Source organism: Mugil cephalus, chromosome 1 (assembly GCF_022458985.1).
Source record: "Mugil cephalus isolate CIBA_MC_2020 chromosome 1, CIBA_Mcephalus_1.1, whole genome shotgun sequence".
Classification (NCBI taxonomy): domain Eukaryota; kingdom Metazoa; phylum Chordata; class Actinopteri; order Mugiliformes; family Mugilidae; genus Mugil; species Mugil cephalus.
This window is the reverse complement of record NC_061770.1, coordinates 46117595-46138832: the sequence shown is the minus strand read 5'-3', so window position 1 is coordinate 46138832 and position 21238 is coordinate 46117595. Positions and strand designations below refer to the sequence as shown.

The window sequence follows — 21238 nt, the reverse complement described above, 5'->3', positions numbered from 1 at the left end:
ATGGTCTTGATTAAAATTGCACAGTCAATACCAATGCATGGTGTGCCGAATTTGACATATTAAGAGGGAAATGGCTTAAGAGTAAAGCTTGTTTGACGACTTTTATTAATGGAAATGTCAATAAAATAAAATCTGTTTTAGATTTTATCAAATGTGGCATCAAATGTACATCTATTTGTGCCTGTTAGTCTACATATATATTTTTAATGTTTTTATGTATGCATTTTTATTGACGGGAAATAAAAATGTGAAGTAAATGTTAATTTTAGCTTCGCATGTGAGAAACTTAAATTATTTAAACCACTCAAATATCATCGGAACTGCTTCTGAGGTCGGAGCCACACTTCCGGTTTCTTGTTTCCCCGGCACGCACGCGCTGACCAGTTGCTAAGTAACCTCTGCAGGGGGTTGCGTCGCTACGTCGCTGGATGCTGATGCTGGTGCAGCTAAAATAAAACCAAACCACGCCGCGTCGGACGCCAAAACTTTGAACCGGGAGGATGAACGAGGGCGCGGACTTGTCTCTGACCATCGCTCACATCGTCCAGCGGCTCAAAGGAAGCCATTTACACTCTCAGATAGAGAGGCAAGCCAAAGTGAGTACGTTAGCATGTGGCTAACGCTGCAGAGCTGTGGCTGTCAATCTCAGAGGGATGTTCGAGTGTTTACTTCCTGTTTACCTTTTCCCCTGCCTATTTGCCAAAATTCTTTCAGGAGTGTTTACATCAACCTGAGATAAAATTGGAGTCTTTAAAAGAGGACGTACGCAGTTTTCTCAAAACGTCAGGTAGCGATATTAATACACTGTATATTGGGTCTTTTGTTACACATATATTGTTTTTCTTCCTACGCAGGGCCAATAACGCATTTTATTGTCTTACAGGTTGGGAAAAAAGGCTGCAGAATGCAGTCTATAGAGAACTGCACATGTAAGTGAAACCCAGTCTAAAGTGATTGTGTGTTTGCGCGCTTGTTAATAGCCGAACTTGTCCACTGATCGGGATCCTGTTCGGTTTGGATTCTTGTCATGAATAAAATTCTGCAGGAGTTAAAAATATCCAGTAATCACACCCTGTCAAAGTGTAGCCTGTGATATGTAAATACCCGCCAGAGTGTCTTTCATGAAATGTTTGTTCGCTCCCATTTTAAAGCCTGTGATTTATTTACAAGCGAACCACAAGTGAAACCTCGTATGAGTCTAGCATGCAGCTGTGTCATGTGTTTTGTAGATGTTCCGTGTCAATTATGTCTCCATTACTGTCTTATCTTAGCTAACACACTGTCTGATTGCAAAAGTAAGAGCTCCGGCCTGTTTCAGACTGTGACGTGTGCGATCGTCTCATCAACACTAAAACACCTAAAATACGAGACATTTCTTAATCGAGTCAGACTCACACAGTTCACTGCAACTCTATTACGAAGAGCACCAAGGTATAACTAAAAAGCACTTTTTGATTTATTTATATTTTGCGGGATTGCTTGTATGTGCATGTAAGTGTATGCAAATCCAAAAGCCAAGCTAAAGCACGGGCAAAAGAACACCTGTGAGAGGTGCCTCCATTAAACCCGCATGTTAAGTCCCCACCTGCAATTAATAACACAGGGCTTTGCCACATGTGCCATGACAAGACGACTAAGAGTCTTCACAGACATGTCAGGTGTTGCAGTCTAATTCCATCCTAAAGAGCGAAATGTACGTAAGAACAAACCTCACGATGCTATCGCGCCCCAGGCCGTCGTGTTGTTTGCGTGCAGCTCTTTGTATCGTGATAATTACCATTCAGAACGGTTCGACTCCAGTGTTTGCATAACTTTCACAGTGACACTGATTTCAGATGCAGACAGAAATGCGTGGTATGTAAAGAGTTTCCAGCCTGTTGCTCTGCCCTGCGGCGGTTCAGCTCTCTAGCTGAGTTTATGTGCTTTCTTTGGCCGCGCTCTTATCTCGCTGCTGTTTGATTTATATGTTTTCTCACTTTACTAAAAACACAAGATATTAAGTGGCCCGTTTTAGGACAGAATTTTCCAACTACATCACCGGATAACTTTTTGTTCTCTAGTAAACTTAATGGCTCAGATGTCGCAGGGATGACGATGGCAGCGGCTGATGTCGCTTGACATTTCCCCATCCACGTCTCTCAGCAGTCAGAAGTTTGCCGCCCTTCTGCCTCATTCTCTCATAAGCTCATAAACGCAATCTCCTCTGATGTCTTCTCTCTTTCCTGAGTTGCACTCACAGTCATTGCTGTAATTTATTACCGCCAACTCCAACATCATCCGCTTGGTTTCAGTCGCCATTAGAGCAGATGAATAAACCCAGCAGTGGCATCGAAGCCCAGCTGTCTGCTAAAGTTTTGGAGCTGTACTGTAATCGCAGAGCGACACGGACACAAGTATAAATGCTCACAACACAATTGTGTAGAGCCATAAATCAACTTTCTGTCAGGTGTTGTGCCATTTTCAGAAGATTCTCCCTCAGCGTGCGTTTTTAATTAACGTGATGGAGGACGCCACCCTCTTCAAAACCATTCCCGCACATGTTGTTCTCGCGTAAGATTCTTGTCCACAATCTCTCACGGGTGTTCTTTTGATTTTGAGATTTGGCATCCTCGCCACAGCGCGTGAGTCACGTAACTCTCACACCCAGTGAACCATCAAATGGCCTAAGGTGCCGTCTGCTTCCCATCACTGTGGGTGTCTTTCATTCAGGATTGCACCGCGTGTGCACCGTCCGCCGGTCGGGGATACGGTGAATGTTCACATTCAAGACGCATTCCACACATCCCTGTGGACTGGTTCTTCTGCTTCTGACCTGTCAATCTTTTTTATAACGAGAATAACTGAAACATTTAAAATCCCTCTGTATGCACTGTTCTGATAACAGCAGAAACCTGGCTTTAGATGTGACTTTACTTCACTGGTACTGACCATAATCCAGAGTTATGTCAGCCTGGAATAGTGAGACTCAGTTCATACCACTGTTGGAGTCTGGTAGTTCGCAATTTATATTTCATTAAAGACAGCTTTGAATCTATACAGCCGGCATGGAGTTAGATAGAATTATATCACAGCTAGTGACATAGCACTCACATGTTACTCATCTGTCTACCACTGCATAAAGCCTTCAGAAATGATTTGGTTGGCCTGGCAAACCTTTGCCGGGGCATATTCAGTTCCCAACGGGCCAACTTTCCCACACAAAATGTTTTGTGAGCAGTCTCAGTTTTCTTTCTTTCTTCCAGGCTATATTTATTTGCCATTTTAGAGTTTGCCAGCTCAGTAAATGTCAAAAAAACAGCTTTGAAAATTTTTGCTCCGTCCCAACCTTCTCGGCCTGTTTAGGCTCAGTCTGAAACATTGGCCACTTAACGCTTTCGGAGAACGACATTTAACACTGACTTACGCCTCCGCCCTCCAGCTAGTAGTCGGGCCTGTGCGCTCTTATAGGTGTTTAGATTGAGCTGAATGTTGTTTAACGCACCGAGACCTCGAGCCATTCGATATCCCAGGAGCATGCTTAGCTGGAGAAAGACGTGCATCTGGTGGAAATGTGCTCTAACTCATCAGGTCTATTTGCAGGCCGCTAATGGTCACCGACCGACGGTTTTTACGAAAAGAAAAAAAATAATAATCTGCACATCATGTTTTTTTTTTTTTTTTATAGCTTCCTTCTTTTACACACTTTCTTTGTTGGAAAAAAAATGCTGTTTTTGAATCCGTTGGCTTCGGCCTCTGCCAGCTGTCAATCCAATATCCCGTAAAAAAACAGCGGCGTTTTGAGGTATTTACTTCCTCAACCCTTCCATTATTGCGCTGCAATGTTCCTCGCCTCCGCTCTCGCTTTTTTCCAGCCAGCTGCCTCCGAGCCTTCCCACGGCTCCTCCGGAGCATCTGAAGGAGCCGCTGGCCTACATGCGCAACGCCCAGGTCAGTCTGTCTGCTCTTATCTCCGTCACTCCTCCTACCTCCCTGACCCTTATTAGTTCGCCTCCCAAATCGTCATCCTGGATCCAAATCCCTTTTGAAATGACCGAGGTGTTTGTGCCATCGGTATTTGAAGCTGAATGTGTTTGCCGTCTTCCACAGGCCAGCTGGGAGAAGCGTGTCCTCAAAAGCCTGAACAGCATGAGCACGGAGCTCGGACTGCCTCTGGCTCGCATGGTAGCTATTGTCCATCACTGCTAATGCAGCTTAATCACAACGGATCTTAATTCGCGCTCACAGCGGCAGCCGCTGTCATGAAAGTGCCTTCGTATTACGATGTTTTCTAACATGCTGCAGTTCTTTTAAGTCTGAATTTCCTAAGCCAAGTCTGACGTTAACCAAGATTCACAGTGTGACCACCAATTTTGTAACCGATGCCGATCAAACAGTGCAGTTTCCAGTCAATGCTTTGGTTTTATTATTTAGTTTCTATTTAGGTCTTTTCCAGTGTCGCATTTCCAAGCTTGGTTTTCTTCCATGTGTCATTTGTATGCTGAAATCCCCCCTCTCTCTCTCTCCACAGAGGCCTGCTGCGGAGCAGAAGGAGCTCACCAGCAAATGGAACGAGATGGGCACGGATGAACCAGGTGTCAGAACATCACCCAGGGGCTTGGCGGCCGAGCGGTCCGCCCTCTATGACACATTAGTGTTGATGTTTTGCACCGGAGTATTTAACATCCGCTTTACTCACCTCCAAACCAGATCTACCACTTTGATGTTTGTTTTTTTAGGCTGTATTTATCCAGTGAACCCTTTCTCAGTGGCTCAGCTTTGACATACATACATGACCAAGCAAAAACACATTTTAAAGTACATTATTTTAACAGGAATTTATGAATGGATTGCTGTGAAAACCTGAGCCGTTGGATATCAATGAACCAACCGTTGTCGCTTCCAGCTCATAACCGTACAAAAAAACACCTTAATCCCGTGTCCTAACAGAGCTATCTCAGCTCACTGGCATACAATAACATTTAGGATGTGCCGTTCTCCGGCTCTAAATATTTTGGACTGTGAATATAGAAGTTGTCCAGACTCCCTGTACGGGGCGGTGATAACAAGCAGCACCTCTCCTTCCGTCCAAAGCTTTAATATGCCACTCGCTGTTGGACGACACGGAACGTGAATTTACTGCCACGCTGTGACGGCAGTGGAAGGAAATCCCACTTGAATTCTGGCCTCACCTCCTCTTTAACGTCCCTCTGATTTCACGAAGCGTCCACACAAGTGGGGCCTCACAGCTGGATTCATCCAGCCGTTCAACCTGTTATAAACACTGTCTGCACGTGTCAGCTGGATAGTTTGTCTTGTGGCGCTATTAAGAAAAGCAAGGTGAAGAATGTTAATGTGTTTGTGTTGCTGCAGAACTGGCTCGCGTCAGGCCCGTCTACGCCCCCAAAGACTTTCTGGAGGTAAACAGATTCCTTGCTGCTCAGGTCATTTAGGAAAGCTACTTCAATTAAAAAAAAAAAATGATTGCTGTGTAAACAGGTGTTAATCAGTCTGCGGAACCCCAACCACGACAGCAGCGAGGACGTCGGCGTCCGAAGCCACTGGGGCCTCATCCAGGTTCCGCTCAACGTCAGGGACATCCCACAGCTGGTAGGTGTCGGCGTGGCTGTGTAATTACTCTTAAATGTGCGGTTATCGCATTTTGTTGTTCAAATGTGTGTTGTTTTTTTTTTGTGTCTCTCTCAGAGACGGGCCTACTCCGAGCTGAACCTGACCACTGGGCAGCTGGGGATTGACGACCACGCGCACATTCATCCAGGTACTCACAGAAAATAAATACGAACAGACCTCCGCATGAATTATGAATCATCCCTTTATAGGGCGAGGAACCATATTTGGTTTGTTGACGAGTGCCTGATTCAGCACTTGATGTTTTTTTAGGAACCATTTCAGAAAGGTAAAAAGGCTTTCTTGTGCCCTTCACTAATGCCCTAGGGTTGAAATTTAGAATTTCCGAGTGTTTCAATTAGTGCCCTATGAATGGTTAAAGAAACTATTATATTTGCTTACCTGCCAAGAGGAGGAGGAAAAGGTTGAGACTCCTCTCTGTGCCACTGAAAGAATTAATAGAATGACACGTTGGTAGTTTTACAGAGCTAAAGAGCCAGACTCTTTCTCGGTCACCTGTGCTTCCTTGTAACTTCCTTGTAAGAAACCAGTCAAGACTCTTTTTAGCTGTTAGCGTTGCTTTAAAGGGAGGTTAGTCTCTATGAATCACTCTCTCTCACAAAATATCTCTTGACCCACTGTTGAAATTGCGAAATTATTGGATTTGCAATGTTTAGAACTGGGTGTTTGGGCAAAGTCACACTGGTGACTATTTCTGTGTTTACATGGATGAAAAAAATCAAAGCCATCTGCTTACACGGCCACCAAATAAAATGAGTCTGAGAAAGTCCATGTGTAACGTAACCCGAAGCATCCATAAACAGCGCGGCGTCTTTCACCTGCTCACCGTGAAGCTGACAGCGCTGAAGTCATTCACCATCCACGTCGTCGTCGTTTACGATTTCTGTTCGTCCTTTTTAACTGATCAAAGTGTTCTTGCTACAGAAACTCACGTCGCTCGATGTTTACCCCATGTCGTGGAGCATACACAGAAAGATCGGATTCATCTCAACCAGAGTGAAACAACCACATCGAGTGTTTACATATTGAGCGCTAATATTTTCCTATTGAGTGGGTTAACCAAAAGCTTTACACCGTCCCTCTCAATTTAGTCCAGCATTCCTTCTGATTGGGCTGGATCACTCAGCAGTCTTTCCGTATCTGCTTCTCTAGTGGTGAATCACCAGGAATTCTCTGTAATAAAGGTGTTTACTTAATGAACGGAGGCGTTTTAATGGTCCGTAAACCCGCGCGGGCCCCGTATCGGCTCCCCGTTCCTCTCTAGATCCACATGGCAGTCTGGGATTTCTCAAACAGTATCTCAGCGAAGTCCAGATATTGACTTTGTTGCAGTTCGGGCTTTAAATAGAATGGTATCCACCATCCCTGTGTTTGTAAATGAAACAGATAACACCGCAGATGAATCAGTTACATTCTGTCCTTCTTGTCCCTGTACAGACTTGTTTGAAAACGAGTACGTTCAAATCGGGAAAAAAGGTCAGTGCTCGCTGTTTGGTTTTTATGTTTTTTTCTTGATGTGTCTTTAACCGAGATATGGTATAAAATGCACATTAACTGCTCTAAAGTACCACTAGACTTGTTAACAAGGTCCCAGCTCCATCTCACAGTAAGTAGAGAAACTTACAGTCTCGATCCTACTAAATTTAGACATTTTTGTTTTATTTTTACATTAAAAGAGTCTTTTTTCTTATAATGACAAAAGTGTAATTATATCCACTGTGACCCATTTAGTGCAGAGACCGCGCTAGAACGTATTTGTCTGACTGACAACCACACACAATCTCATCTGCCGCCTGTAATAAATGCTTTGCCCTCTCAGGTGTCGTAATCGGTAAGAGGGTCACTTTAACTAATAATTCATTGCTCTGCTATCGACTCAGAATAAGCACCGACCTTATTATAGACACTGTTCAGATACCAAACGTCAAGAATCTTAAAAACACAGGCTGATATTGTATATACATGTCCGTGAGGCCCCTGGCTACTATTTCAGTCCTCGGTCAACTCATGAACTGCCAGTTGTATTTCTAGGCCAAGTCTTAAGTGCACTCAAAAAGGAAATTTAAGAGCCGAGGAGTGCGTTGGTTTATGTTATGGCTGGCCGGCACCTTAAGCCTTACGGCCGCGTGCTTTCAACTATCGTCAAAGCATAGATTTAAGGTCAAATAGAGCGTGCGCCTTTTTGGAGAGTCGTGTCCTAATCACCGTGATAGAAGGCCTGTGTTGAGATTTTTATTGTTTATGCGTTGTCGGAGTGATACACTAAAAGGTGTTTATATAAAGCATTTGCGCTAATTTTGTTTATCTCTCTGTTGTTTGGATGCGTCAGTTTGAGGTTCTGTTTTATGTACTAATGAGGAGATTTTTATGTTTTCCTTGGAGATGACAAAGCTCTCAGCGCTCTCAGAGCCGAACCGCCTGCTTGTTGTCGTGCACTTGCAGGTGATCGTTTTCCCAGCTAGCTGAGTGGGCAGGCAAATCAGGAGGCTTCTTTTCAGGATTTCATGCTCTTGTTGTTGCTTTTTAGCTGTAGCTTTGTAGCTTGACGTTAAAGTAAGGCCGTGTGTTTAAGAGATAATTAAGGGATTTAATGCTACCTGCCCAGCACAGCAGTTACTGGACTAGTCCTGACTGGTCTCCACTATCAGTTTGTTGTCTCATATCCCCAGATTCCATTAAAAACAACTGTTGCTGTTTCACAAATAACAATGATCCTCAAATGTGAGGGTTTCCATCTACCACAAAGGGTTAGGGTTAATCAGAAAATGCTGTAAATTAAGTAATGTTTTCAAAAATGGAAGTTTTAAGTTTGTTTTCAGAAGATAAATCTAAATCAGGGGTCTTCAACGTTTTTCAGGCCAAGGACCCTCAAACTGATGCAGAGATTAAGTAGAGACCCCCTATTTATTATATGTGTTCTATGTTGGCCTAGTGCTGTCTATAAATATACATCATTATTGTCATTTCGCATTCAATATTAAGCTATCCCTTATCTCTTTACTAAAATATGCTGGACTAATGTGTATTTACAGAAATTAAAATTTGGGGGAAAATCAAAAAAATGATATAAAAAATGTCTTATCAACCAAAGATTTTGCGCCCCCCTGCAGTACCTCTGCGGATCCCCTAGGGGTCGCGGACCCCCTGTTGAAGACCTATGATCTAAATCAAATCACTATTTGATGTGACCAACCTTTGCCTTCAATAGGGGATCAGTATTTCTACAGTACAGTTTTTGAAGGAACTCAGCTGGCAGGTTGTTCCAAACATCTTGGAGAACTGACCACACATCTTCTGTGGATGTAGGCTTCCTCCAATCCTTCTGTCTCCTCATGTAATCCCAGACACACTCCATGATGTTGAGATCAGGACTCCATGGGGGGTCATGCCATCACTTCCAGGACTTCTTGTTCTTCTTTATGCTGACGATACTTCTTAATGACCTTGGCTGTATGTTTGAGGTCTTTACCATTGTGCAGAATACATTTTGGGGGAAATCATCCTCCTCCCTGATGGTATTGATGATGGATAAGTATCTGCCTGTATTTCTCAGCATTGAGGACCCCATTAATCTTGAACAAATCCCCAACTCCATTTTCAGAAATGCAGCCCCAGTGATGATGCGTTTATCATCTGCTGCTGTAAGATTCCTTGATTGACCACTGCATCCATCATCCTCAACATTGTCCCTTTCTTTGTGCTTTTTAAAAAGAGCTTGAACAGACAGCGCAAACACCAGTCTGATTTGAAATATTTGTCTGGGAGAGACCTTGCTGATGCAGTGTCACTAGCTTGTGTGTTGTTGCTGTGCTCAGTCTCGCCATAGTGTATTTTCCTGTGAGATGAAACTGTCTTCTACAACCTCACCTTGGTAGCAGAGTCTGGCTGCTCCTTACCCAGTTTGAAGCCTCCTACGCAGCTGTTTCCGTTCCACTTAATGACTGTATTTCAGTGTTATTGGTTGATCATATACCTGACTCCAATCTTGCAAAATCCCTGACTTGTGCAAGTGTTCCAATAAGGATTAATACTGGTTGGAAGGCAAAGGGTAGTAAAACCAAATATTGAGGTCACTCATATTGCAAATTGATAAAAATAAACAATCATTTATATTTTTCAAAGCATTTTTAGTTTCCAGCTATTTTTTCACACTTGCCTTTTGCACACTTTTTTTTTGCAGTGATATATATATATTGTTTTTGTGTTCTATTTTAAAAAGACAGAGCCGCTTAGCTTAGCATAAATGCTAGACAGAAGGTGACGGCTATTTCATGCCACGCACCTCTCACCATCCTTTTCCTCGTGCAGTGGTGGTGGAGCAGGACAGCGCTGCGGCGCAGCAGTACAGCAGGCAGGGCTGCCCCACCGGGCTCCGTGCGGACCTGTGGGCCCTCATCCTCAACTCCACAAACCAGCCACAGGTACGGTAGCACACGGGCACGCACACACACACACACGCGGCTGAGTTTGTCTTTGCCGGCCGCCGTCAGTGTTTGCCACAAAGCAGCCGTGCACACACAGCTGCAGTGATTCCCAACCTGCATGTTTACTACAAGCCGCAGCTCTTTGCAGTCGTTCCTCGGGGCTTTTGTGCATACGTTTCAGCGGAGGCTTCTGCCACCCCTTCTCGCCTTATACCCCAGCGTTTACACTGTAGACAAAAAAACAGCATATGACATATAACAACCGACGTATAACTCCTACATGATCTGCATTCTCGCAGCCGGGCCATTTATCTCAGCTCGGCCCGTCCCCCGTGCACAAATGTTGAGATAATCGAATGCTTCTGCACGGTTAACCCAAACAGTGCAGCTGCCTTCCTGTGTGGCAAGGGCCTGTGTAAACGCCGGGATCCACCAGAGGCTTACGTTGAGTCCAAGTCGATAAAACAGCGCTCGTGATTGGGAGATTGATTCGCTGGGGCGACTTACAGGGAACGTAGTGAGGTCTGGAGAGCGTTAGCACGGCTCTGGGCAGCTCGAGGGCAAACACATTAAACAGTCACTGTTGGCGAGTGACAGGCAGTCTGCATCTCAGCTATATCATGGGGTTTTTATTTATTTTCTTTAACTGTCCCAAGGTTTATCAATTTTATATTCATTGGTAAATATATAGACGTTTTGTCACGGCGCCGAGGCTTTGTGTCCCATCTCTGATTCTTTCACTCTCCAGCCCGCAAAGTGAGCCGTCATGACCCACGTTTCAACTTTAAAGCCAGCAAGATATATAATCAACTTTAAGTATTTCTTGCAAAACGTCCTCTCCCTGACGCTGTCCATGTCGCCACAAGTGTCTCAAAATCAGCATATCTGTTTCTGCTCTTACATCCGCACCGCCGATCGCTGCCAAGGTGCTTCGCGGCCGTCACACAGGACATTTTTATTGCCTCCCCTCCTTGTCCTCTGGTTCATTTATGATAACCTGTCCCAAACCGGAGGCCGGTTTGAGTTTAAGCATGCGGTCGGAAACGCGACACCGGCTCCGTTAACTTCTTCTCCTGCTGTCATCACAGCCAGCGGGAACACATCAAGGTGATTTAGCAGCATCCGTTAAGAGGGTGAAGAGGGTTTTTTTTTTTTAAAACAGGATCAACGCCAACATTTGCAAACAAACGCTTTGTCACGTGTTTGATGAATGGACCGCCGTTATTGCTCTCATATAGCATGCTGCATCTTTTCAGGATGTGATGCACTACGAGCAGCTAAAGGCTGGAGTCATCCAACATGACCTGCTAGTGGACAACCTCATCTATAAGGTAAGCTCGTCTTCACCGCTGAACCGTGTCCCTCTTTTTGACACACGTCTCGATATCAAATGCTGTTTTTATTCAGTTCCAGCTATTAAATGTCAACATTTACTGCTCATTTTGAAATAACATTGAATTCCGAAATTCCTGGGCCAACAGGACGTGAAGCTCACCGCCAGTAATGACGACTACTACTTCGTGTTTGAAGACTTCCTCTATCAGGTCAGTTCTCTCTTTTCCACATCACCAGTTTTCCTTGATAATGGCACAACCTCGACATCAGCATGGTTTAACTATTTTTAGTTTAAATGAATCCATATCCACACTGGACTAGTATTACCGTAAGTTATGTGTTTTAATTGTGGGAGTTTGTCTGTAATCTTAGAGAACAGGAATTAGATAGATAGATAGATAGATAGATAGATAGATAGATAGATAGATAGATAGATAGATAGATAGATAGATAGATAGATAGAACATCTGGACCATATGAAGAGCAATATATGATAAGCTGATTGTGTTCATCCTATTGTTTAAGATGGAGCCAATCTCCCTTCTCTCTCTTAAATATATTGTTTATTATCAACCTGAAGCAGAACGTAGCCATGACGATCATATCCAGGTTAATGTCAGTAGCTTTGAGTAAAACACAGAGATACCATGACCTTTAGTATCCTAAGCAACGTTAATAATAAGTTAGTTTTGATACGCTCCGTAGCAGTCCCTTGGATTCAGAATGTTTGAGTCTCGACCGGTGGGTAAGTTGCTGGTGAGCAGAAGCTTTGTTCATTGACTCATAACGGTGCCGTGAGAACTGCAGCGATGCCACAGATAACAACCATTTCACCATCTTGTTCCAATGGTAAACAATGCCAAAATACCCTGCTCCACTCTCCAAGGAATGCAAATAATGGACGGGATGGTTTTTTCCATGTAACGCGTCACCGACAGGTAAAAATGATAAAGCTTAGCATTGTGCAAATGAACTGCAAAGCGGCGGTGCCAATCCAACAGGCCCAAACAAGATACCGTGAAGCGGTCGGCTGCCCTGAAGGCTATGCAAAAAAAAAAAAAAAAAGTATGGAGCCAGTAGGACAAATTTCCCTAACGTTTCTAAGTCACACACAGGTCACATGAAACACATACAAAATTCGGAATATTCATGATGTTACACAAATAGGGAATCTCAGTGTGGTCTTTTCCACACTCCTTTCTGTGATGATTCTTTAAGTGTTTCTTGCTAATCTTGAAACACCCAACGACTTTGACTGAGACCTGAGCTTTTATTTGGTCTGCGTTTTTCATTTCTCCACGGTATTTGGGATTAGCAGGACCTAAGATGAATAAAAACTAAGCATCGTCTTTGAACAGGAAGTAGTAGTCTTTGAAAAAAACAAAAAAAACAATGTCCTCATATGTGGACACTGGGATTATTTCGTTATTTATATTATAATAAAGCCACCTAATGTGTGACAAAATGTTAAACTGTTTATTTTAATATCTGAACATGGCTGAGAAAAGACAGAACAATGAAGTCCCAATGTCGCCAAATGAATACTTGCTAATTAGCGACGTTGACGCTCGTTGCTATTGATAAAATTTGTTAAATTTGCGCATCATATCAAACTAGAAACGTTAATAAGAACAGATAAATAAGTTCAACCGTAAAATTCAATGATGTTTTCTACCTCGTCCACTTTTGTCCTGTGATCATATGAATGAATAAAGCATCCACTAATGAGGACGATGGGTTTAAATGAAGCAGAATAAGCTGCAATAAAACCTAACTTAATGTCCCCATATTAGGACGCGCAGTCTTAGGAGGTTAAACGTCTCCACGTGGCTGATGACAGGTCTCACTCATGTCCCGCTACCGTTCATGTGACGCTCGTCTATGCCACTTGTGACACGTCGTGTCGCTCTAACTTCAAACTTTTCTCTCATGGATCGTAACCGACACCTTATCCGACCCAAAGATTTTGTCCAGTACCGATGCTCCTCTCCTCCTCAAACATTTCACCTCCTCTCACTATCGCTTAAGGTCAGTTGCTGTACGACTGCTTTCCTCCTTATCTACAGTTACATATTTCAGCCCAGACATGGCTTTGCCCTTGTGTCATTGTATTAGCCCCTCCGGGAGGCAATGCTCTGTTTGCATTTAGTGCTCGGCTGATAACCACTCAAATACGCCAGCAACCGGTTTATTCAGCATCTATTAGCCCGTCATGCTCCTTGGCGGCTAACCAATGATTACACAGGTGTATCAAGAACAAAGCTCCTCTGTCCCTGTCAATATTGACTAATGGTCAACTCACTAGGCAGTGAAAGAATCCACTCGGCGGCGTGAGAGCCTGCATTCAGGGTCGTTCGAGAGTTGTAAGAAGCTTCTGAGGATTTCGCTTGGGATGGAGTCATTTAGAATATCTTTCAGTGATGGAAACACGTGGAATGGATAAGATATATGTCCTCCCCCGTATGTCAATAGATAGATAGTATATAATCTATCTAACAGACGAAAACATTAAGGGATAGACGACCAAACGTTTTCTACTGTAGCCCTCATCATTTCAGTGCTCTACTATTAATCAGCTCGTACGATCGTAGCTGCGTTTTTTTCCCCCCACAAAGATGATTTTTCTCCATAATGTAATTCATCTCAAGTGGCAGTCGGAAATGAAATCTGCTCTCGAAAAGGCACAGAAATTGGACCGTAATGGAAAGAGCTTCCACTTATTCGTCCGCTCTGCGAAGCGAGCGTCCACTCGAGGCTCGGTTACCTCCTGCCGCAGTGCGCCCTGAAACGCTGGCTCCAGGTGCGCTGCTTTAATGGCGGTCTGACCCAAGAGGAAACGAGGCCACTCAAGGCCATCACCAGCGCCAGAGCAAATAAAAGATTATTAACTACTGTCTTTCCTTATCCCCTGTTGTCAAGGCAGGGATACGATTACATATTAAGCACGTAGGTGTCAAACAGAGATGGAAAAAATGAGCGAAAGGTGATGCTGTCTGTGTTTGAAAATAAAAAAAAAATCCCTCCCAACATTTTCCACGTGGAGTCTGACTCTGTGTGTTCCCAGGTGCTGCTGTGTTTCTCCCGTGACACCGCCGTCTTGGATCACTTCAAATACAACAGTGCCACTCCTCCCAAATCCTACATCCAGGGTGAGATGATGAGATTACGTGCGGCAAGGACGCGCACTCGAGGGAAAAAAAAAAAAAAAAAAAAAAGACGCACGCCGTAGCGCGAGCTCTGAGGAGTGCCACTTCACTCCGATGACCTTACACGGTCTGGGGGATTAGGAAGCCAGACGCCGCGCTCCGCGTCTCGCTCACCGGCGCCTTTCTGTGTCTGTCCCGCAGGGAAAGCGGGAGACGAGGAGTGCGCCGTTGTTTACCCGCCCAACGGTGAGCCCGCGTCAGATTGCTTTACGTGTGGTGATGATGAGCTGCATAGGTATTTATTATTCTGGTGTGTGTGGAAAACGCTTGAACGCTTGAAAATCTCATTTGAACAGGTGTCATCCCCTTTCACGGGTTTTCCATGTACGGTGAGTGTGCCCTCTTCCCGCTCCGCCGTGCTACTCGCTACTACGCTGATCAGGATGTAACAGGAAGTTTGTGCATGTTTGTCCCCCCAGTGGCGCCTTTGTGCTTCCTGTACAACGAGCCGTCCAAACTGTACAGCGTATTCAGGGAGATGTACATCCGCTACTTCTTCAGGCTGCACTCCATCTCGTCCTCTCCTTCCGTAAGATTTTCACATTTTCTCGCTCTTGTCCTCCCGCCGACCGCGCGTGGACTTGACGCCGTCTCGCGTGTGCTCCCCGCAGGGCATCGTGTCCCTGTGCCTGCAGTTCGAGCGGCTGCTGCAGACCCACCTCCCCCAGCTCTTCTATCACCTCCGACAGATCGGGGCCCAGCCGTGAGTTTCGCCCGCTCCGTCCTGCCGCCTTTGGTTTGGCTCGGTCGCGCCGAAACGAGCGGATAATTCACCGCCGGGGAGCAATTACTCACCTCCTCAGATCAACAACAAGCAGTCGTAAACATCCTTTGACTGAAACGTTCACCAGCGCCTGCAGAATATCACAGGGACGGACCAAAGTCCCGCTGGTTAGGTTTTTATATTGCCATGGAAACTCGATGTCCCTCCATATAAACCTGTCTCCAGTGGCGCATTTTATACCGGGGAAGACATCGGTTTTCTTGGATTCAGCTCAGCATATCCGCTTGATATTTATATACGCCGATCGGCGGTAACATTACGACCTGCAAAGTGAATATCACTGATGAACTTTAAGGAAAGCTGGTTATTATTTTATTTCTTATTATTTGTGTGGATTTGATATGTTCCACCACCTGAACGTTGCTGCAGACCAACAACCACCAACCCTCCTATGCAAAGGCGAAGGGGTGTTCTTCCATCCTGCTTCCATATGTTCTGTAGATGAGCCAATCACACGCGCCCGTTCATCCAGATGTGGCTCCAGCAAATGCAAAATATCTTTTTTAGCTATTTGAGCTACACTAGCTTGTCTGTTGATTCGTACCCAGCCTTCATCAATGAGGCCTCTTCACAGCTTTATTACTTTTCCTTTCTTTGACCACTTTTGATAAGTCCTGTCCCACCCACTCAGATGCCATAACACCCACAGTCATAGTTATTCACTTGACTCATATGTTATAATATTATAGGCCATGATGCTTATATGATTACATTATCTTTCTGTTTGTTTCTTACTCTTCATCTCCATGCACCATCCACACAGAGGGTTCATGCTCGTGAGGTTACCTTCCTCCACTAATGAGCTACTGCCATCTTGTGTTGAAAGGCTGGAACCACATTTCCATTGCATATTTCATGGAAACTTAAAACCCCTTGTAACTCATATCGTACAAAATTGTGTTGTTTTATCTGCTCTTACGTGGCAGCAGGTTACATTTGAAAGAAGTGTTTGTAGTTAGTAAGTCTTTGCAGATTTCTTCTCTGACAGATGTGCTGTTTTGGCTCCAGGTTGCGTATAGCCTTTAAGTGGATGGTGCGGGCCTTTTCTGGCTACCTCTCCACCGATCAGCTGCTCCTCCTCTGGGATCGAATCCTCGGGTACGACTCACTGGAGGTCGTCGCAGGTGGGCGAATATCACCCTCGCAGTCACTGACAAACTATGGAGTAAACCCTGATCTCGATACATGTGCTGACACGAGTTGAACCTCACGCTTTTCTAACCTCCGTCCATTCTCCCTAACATCTCTACGTATCCTCCTTCGTCCTCCAGTCCTGGCAGCTGCCGTGTTCGCCTTTCGCGCCGAGAACCTGATGGAGGTGACGTCGCTGGCCTCGGCCGAGGTACGTCTGCCTCACGTACGGCCCCCGGTGTGTGTTTGTGTGTTTGAAGCTCCGGCCCTCTCCCCGTCCCCCCGCATGCTCCTGGAAGGCTGTAAATAGCCGCTAACGACAAGCCAGGACCGGTAACCCGGTCTTCCGAAATGTCTGAAAAAACCCGACACTTAAGAACCCTCACCTTCTCACCCCGCCCCCCCCCCGTGAAACCGGCCCAATGACGCTCGCCATAGCCTCCATTTCCAAATGCCGCTTAAAAGGCAGCTTAAAACAACACTACGGTACAATATCCGTCTCCGTGGCTGTAAAAGTGCTGCTGATGGCTTCTTCTTCTTCACTCATGTTGCGTTGTTACAGTAATCAGTAACGCAATTCCCGCGCATGCCTGTCCTGCACACATCACCGGCTCTGATACAGTGGGCCCGCTATCGTATGACTGAAACCAAGAGTGCGCCATAAGATGACTCGCCTCGCAGCCACCCCCTCTCCCCCCCCCCCGAGGGCGAGGGGGTTAAACTACGACGTGACGCACATCTGCTGCTCGAACGCGGCGGCCGGCGCTACTCGCTCGCTCATTTACCACCTGCCCCAGCGGAGAGAAGCCACCATAACACACTGCTCCTTATCTTATATTTAGAACCTCGGGCCCAGCGTTGAAATATTAAACCCTCTCTCCAAACACGATAGGGTCCCTAAATTTAATCTCCCACCGGTCCCGAAAGGACAGGGTGGGGTTGCGGTGCGCTCTTAAGCATGGATTGTCGCTTCCCGAGGATCCTGCATCATCATCATCATGCACGTCGTCCTGTGCGCTTCTTTTTTTAAATGCTGAAATATGTCTCTCGAGAAGGGGGGGACGGTGCGCTTCGTGGCTTCCCGTGAGCTCGAGGTGAGAGCGGACGGGAGGGGCCGGGGGGCGATTCAGACGACGCGTCTCATGTGCGTTTTTTTTTTCTTGTCTTTGACAAACACAACTGCAGGCCGTCCTCGCCGACCTCTCGACCCTGAAGGTCATGCCGCTCATCCAGATCTTCCTCTTCGCCACGGCCATCTGAAGAACGCTCGGAGAGAATGCTCGGAGAGCCACGAGGGCGAAGCTAAAGTGGCGAAGCCTTGCACCGGTTCAAGCAAAAAGCCAAACACCGTCTTTAGCATGTGTGCACCACAAATAGTCAATACTCAATATCATGTTTTCAGATATTATACAGTACGTAGGTATAGCAAAGACACGCACAGGCTAAGCTAGCCTCCTTAAGCCATACGCTCTGCAGAGAAGACGATCTGCAGTGTTCGGATCAGCCGGGGAGCTGATTAGTGAGTTGCTCCGAGCGGTAATTGTATCGCGACGGAACAAACAGTATCGTCTCCACGCTCGGCCAATCAAGTGTTAATTAGCTCGTGCAATTTATTCTGCTCTGTGACTCCTGCGCGTTATAATGCTGTTAGATAAATGCCGTTGCTGATGAATGAGGGGACTGGAAGCGCCGGCCTGTGCCAGCGTCTTCAGACGCTGTTGCTCGCGTAACGTATTTATGAAGGAATCACGTGTTACCGCACCCTTAAGAGACATTTAGCACCTTCAGTGCCAATGTGTGTTTTACGTTAATGTCAACATTTCGTGTTTGGGTTTCAGTTTCAAATCATGTGCTTTCTGAATGTGTTCACCCGTTCTGTAATGCCTTTTTAAATACCTCATTAATAATAGTATTCTTTGTACTAGTGCTTCCCTGCAAACCTAATGAAATAAAGTTTTGTTGCATTAATGACTTTGACCTTTGCGCGTGGACGCAATTTTTCATCCCCCGTTTCCTCGGCATGTTTGTGCCTGATCTTTCGCGCCCCTTTAACTGGCTGTTTTTCTCACGTTGTGCGACAGGGTAAATATTTGGACAGGGCGTACTGTACTCTGGAAGCTCACCACAGTCGCTGCTAGAGAAAGCAGAATGGGTAAGTGACAGGAGGCAGCGTTCGGCGACTCGACTGACTCCCCCGGTCCTCCTCCCACATGTAGCATCTGCTCTATTCCTCCTTTCGTTGTTGGCTGCCTTCCTCCCCGGCGCCCCCTCCGCGGGCTCGTATCGAATTATGCTGTTCTTCTCTTTCGTCTCTCTCTCTCTCTCTCTCTCTCTCCTCGTCTCTGCTGCATCTGCCACCTGTTTACTAGGACTCCCACGGGCTGACTGTTTTATCAGCCGTGCACCTCCTTTGGCCCCCGCGAGCCTGTTTCTCCCGAGACGAGTGTTACCTGCTGTGTAATTCGCTCATGCAGCAGTCCCTCCTGGTGGCTGATGTGTGTCAACGCAGGGCAATGTGCCTCGTGTCCGTCAACGCCGCGAAGCCGGCCATCGCTGAAAAAGGTCTCGCTGAAAGCCGTATCAAGTACAGTGAGCTTAATAACTGTTTGGACAGCAGCGTGTTGTTTGATGATTTGACCCCGCTGATGATATAAAACGACTCGACAGCTTTCACACCATGACTCCTAAAGCAGCCTTCCTCTCAGTGTAAAACTATATTGCCTGTCCTGCATTGAAACATTTATTAATGAGTCTTACGACATAGCCTAAAATATAACTTATGAAAGTGGCACGATCATGAAAGATTCAGATGAAAACCACAGCATTATATCGTAGTTCAGATAGTAGTCATTCAAATACGCATCGTGTTCTGGTTAACGTTACCAACTTTGAAAAGTCACTGGAAAAAATGTGTAAGGAAAATTAAAAAGTCCGAGACTTGGACTTGATCTTTCACAAAGTAATCCCAGAAGTTGGAAACGGGAATCATGTTGGATGTAGGAAATGTTTTTTTTTTTTCAATGCTAGCGTTGACACACAGCCTCGGACAGTGTGTCTCGGCTTATTTACCTGTCTTTTACGCTATATGATCCTCTAAACCTGGCTCAACAGTTTCCTCACACTATTTATGGTAACACGTCCAATACACAAATATCTAGCCCGCCACGCTATCTATAGCCGCACAAGGAAACATATTGTCTGATATTGAAATGAATCTCTAAACTCTTGTCTCTTTGCATGTGACGATCCTGGTGTTCCCCCGGGGAGCTACAATGGGAAAGCCACCTTAAAAAAAAAAAAAAAAAAACATATCAGAGAAGCTAAAAAGCATGTTTCACTTACTTAATTTATTTATTGCTCAAGGACATGATATATGAGTGCACCTTAACTTTTATACTTTTCAAACAGATCAAAAAAGCATGTTTACAGAATTAGATCTCTACTTTTTCAAAATATACACTGTAAAACATCTTTAAACAGTTTCATATACAATAGACACAACAGTAAAGACGATATACGGTATTAATTTTTTAATACTTTTCGTGGTACCTCCGATAATAAAATAACTTAATGGTACACAGTCATTCACCACCATCCATTTAACATGTATTTCCTGTGTACTCATTAATATTACTATATTATTAAGGCTCTATATTAGCTTCTTGTTCAGTAACAAGATTCTAAATATAAGATAAGGAGCAGTGTGTTATGGTGGCTTCTCTCTGCTGGGGCAGGTGGTAAATGAGCAAGCGAGTAGCGCCGGCCACCATGTTCAAGCAGCAGATGTGCGTAGTTTAACCCCCCCACCCTGTCAGGATCAATAAAGTTTTATTTTTTCTAATTTAGTTATTATTTTATTAATATTATATTGTACTTATCATTATTATTTTTTATGCTCATACTAACTGTATTTTTTTCTATGGTGAATCTTTAACCTGGAATCTAATTTCCTTGACAGTATCAATAAAGTTTTTTTTATTGATATGGTATTAGGAGTCGAAGGCCATATTTGAGACAAAATTCCTGCATTACCCTTTAATACAGACAAATGAAGGGCAAAACATTATTTCTTAGTGAAGAATAAGTTTAAAAATACCGGTAATATTCTTTAATACAATTATATATATTTTTAACCGCGTTGAGCATCTTCAAAAGGCGTTTAAAAGAATGTGCTGTCCGAGGCAACCAATCGAGTTCTGCCATGTTGGGACAGTCCAGCCAATCAGAGCGCAGAGTCTGGAGGAAAACTTGGATGTGTGCGAGTGGGGCTGACGAGGAAGGAAGGAACAATGAGGAGGGTATCACCAGGGTATCACTCTCATCTTCCGCGTCAACCTGCCGGGAAAAAAAACCCAAAATCTCTTTAGAGGGCGTCTCTACTCCGGCTGCCACTGGAGTAAAAAAAAAAAAAAAAAAAAAAACAAAAAAACACGGCTCGTGGAGCGCCCATTACCGGCTCGTGAGCTTCTGCGTGGGAGGAGGAGAGGGAGGGGAGAGGGAGGGGGGAAGCGGCGCTCCGCAGTTTAACAGGACCCGCTGAATTTCCCTAAAAACAAAAACAAATCCCTCGGGTGTCGTCCTCCCTCGCGCCTCAGCCCTCTATCACTCGGGGCTAAATGAAAGTCCAGTCCTCCTTCCTTCCTTCCTTCCCTCCGTCCTTCCTCCTTCCTTCCTTCCTCCTTTCTCTCTCCTCCTCCTACTCCTGATGTCAACCCATTTTTGCATACTGACTT

At 45.0% G+C, this 21238-nt stretch overlaps 1 protein-coding gene across 3 annotated transcripts; it reads left to right on the top strand.

The window, feature by feature from the left end:
* Positions 1 to 299: 299 nt before the first annotated feature.
* On the top strand, positions 300 to 18482 carry tbc1d19 (TBC1 domain family, member 19). Of its 3 annotated transcripts, XM_047609222.1 has the most exons (21): positions 315 to 596; positions 715 to 787; positions 884 to 929; positions 3852 to 3927; positions 4087 to 4161; positions 4508 to 4571; positions 5350 to 5396; positions 5476 to 5586; positions 5683 to 5755; positions 7063 to 7101; positions 9934 to 10046; positions 11306 to 11380; positions 11531 to 11593; positions 14449 to 14533; positions 14732 to 14776; positions 14887 to 14919; positions 15010 to 15119; positions 15202 to 15293; positions 16383 to 16498; positions 16646 to 16716; positions 17691 to 18482. In XM_047609222.1, the coding sequence occupies exons 1-21, from the start codon at positions 501 to 503 to the stop codon at positions 17763 to 17765; spliced, it is 1578 nt and encodes a 525-aa protein (XP_047465178.1). In that variant the 5' UTR covers positions 315 to 500; the 3' UTR covers positions 17766 to 18482. The 3 variants fall into 3 exon arrangements, with proteins under 3 accessions (XP_047465169.1, XP_047465160.1, XP_047465178.1); XM_047609204.1 differs by having other exon boundaries at positions 308 to 596; positions 14887 to 15119; XM_047609213.1 differs by lacking the exon at positions 7063 to 7101 and having other exon boundaries at positions 300 to 596; positions 14887 to 15119.
* Positions 18483 to 21238: the final 2756 nt, after the last annotated feature.

Excerpts from the sequence above, each read along its gene's own strand:
- tbc1d19 (XM_047609204.1), top strand. The coding sequence starts at position 501 with ATGAACGAGGGCGCGGACTTGTCTCTGACCATCGCTCACATCGTCCAG. Across the intron at positions 930-3,851 it reads GTCTATAGAGAACTGCACAT|CCAGCTGCCTCCGAGCCTTC; the intron begins GTAAGTGAAACC and ends GCTTTTTTCCAG. Across the intron at positions 5,756-7,062 it reads CCACGCGCACATTCATCCAG|ACTTGTTTGAAAACGAGTAC; the intron begins GTACTCACAGAA and ends GTCCCTGTACAG.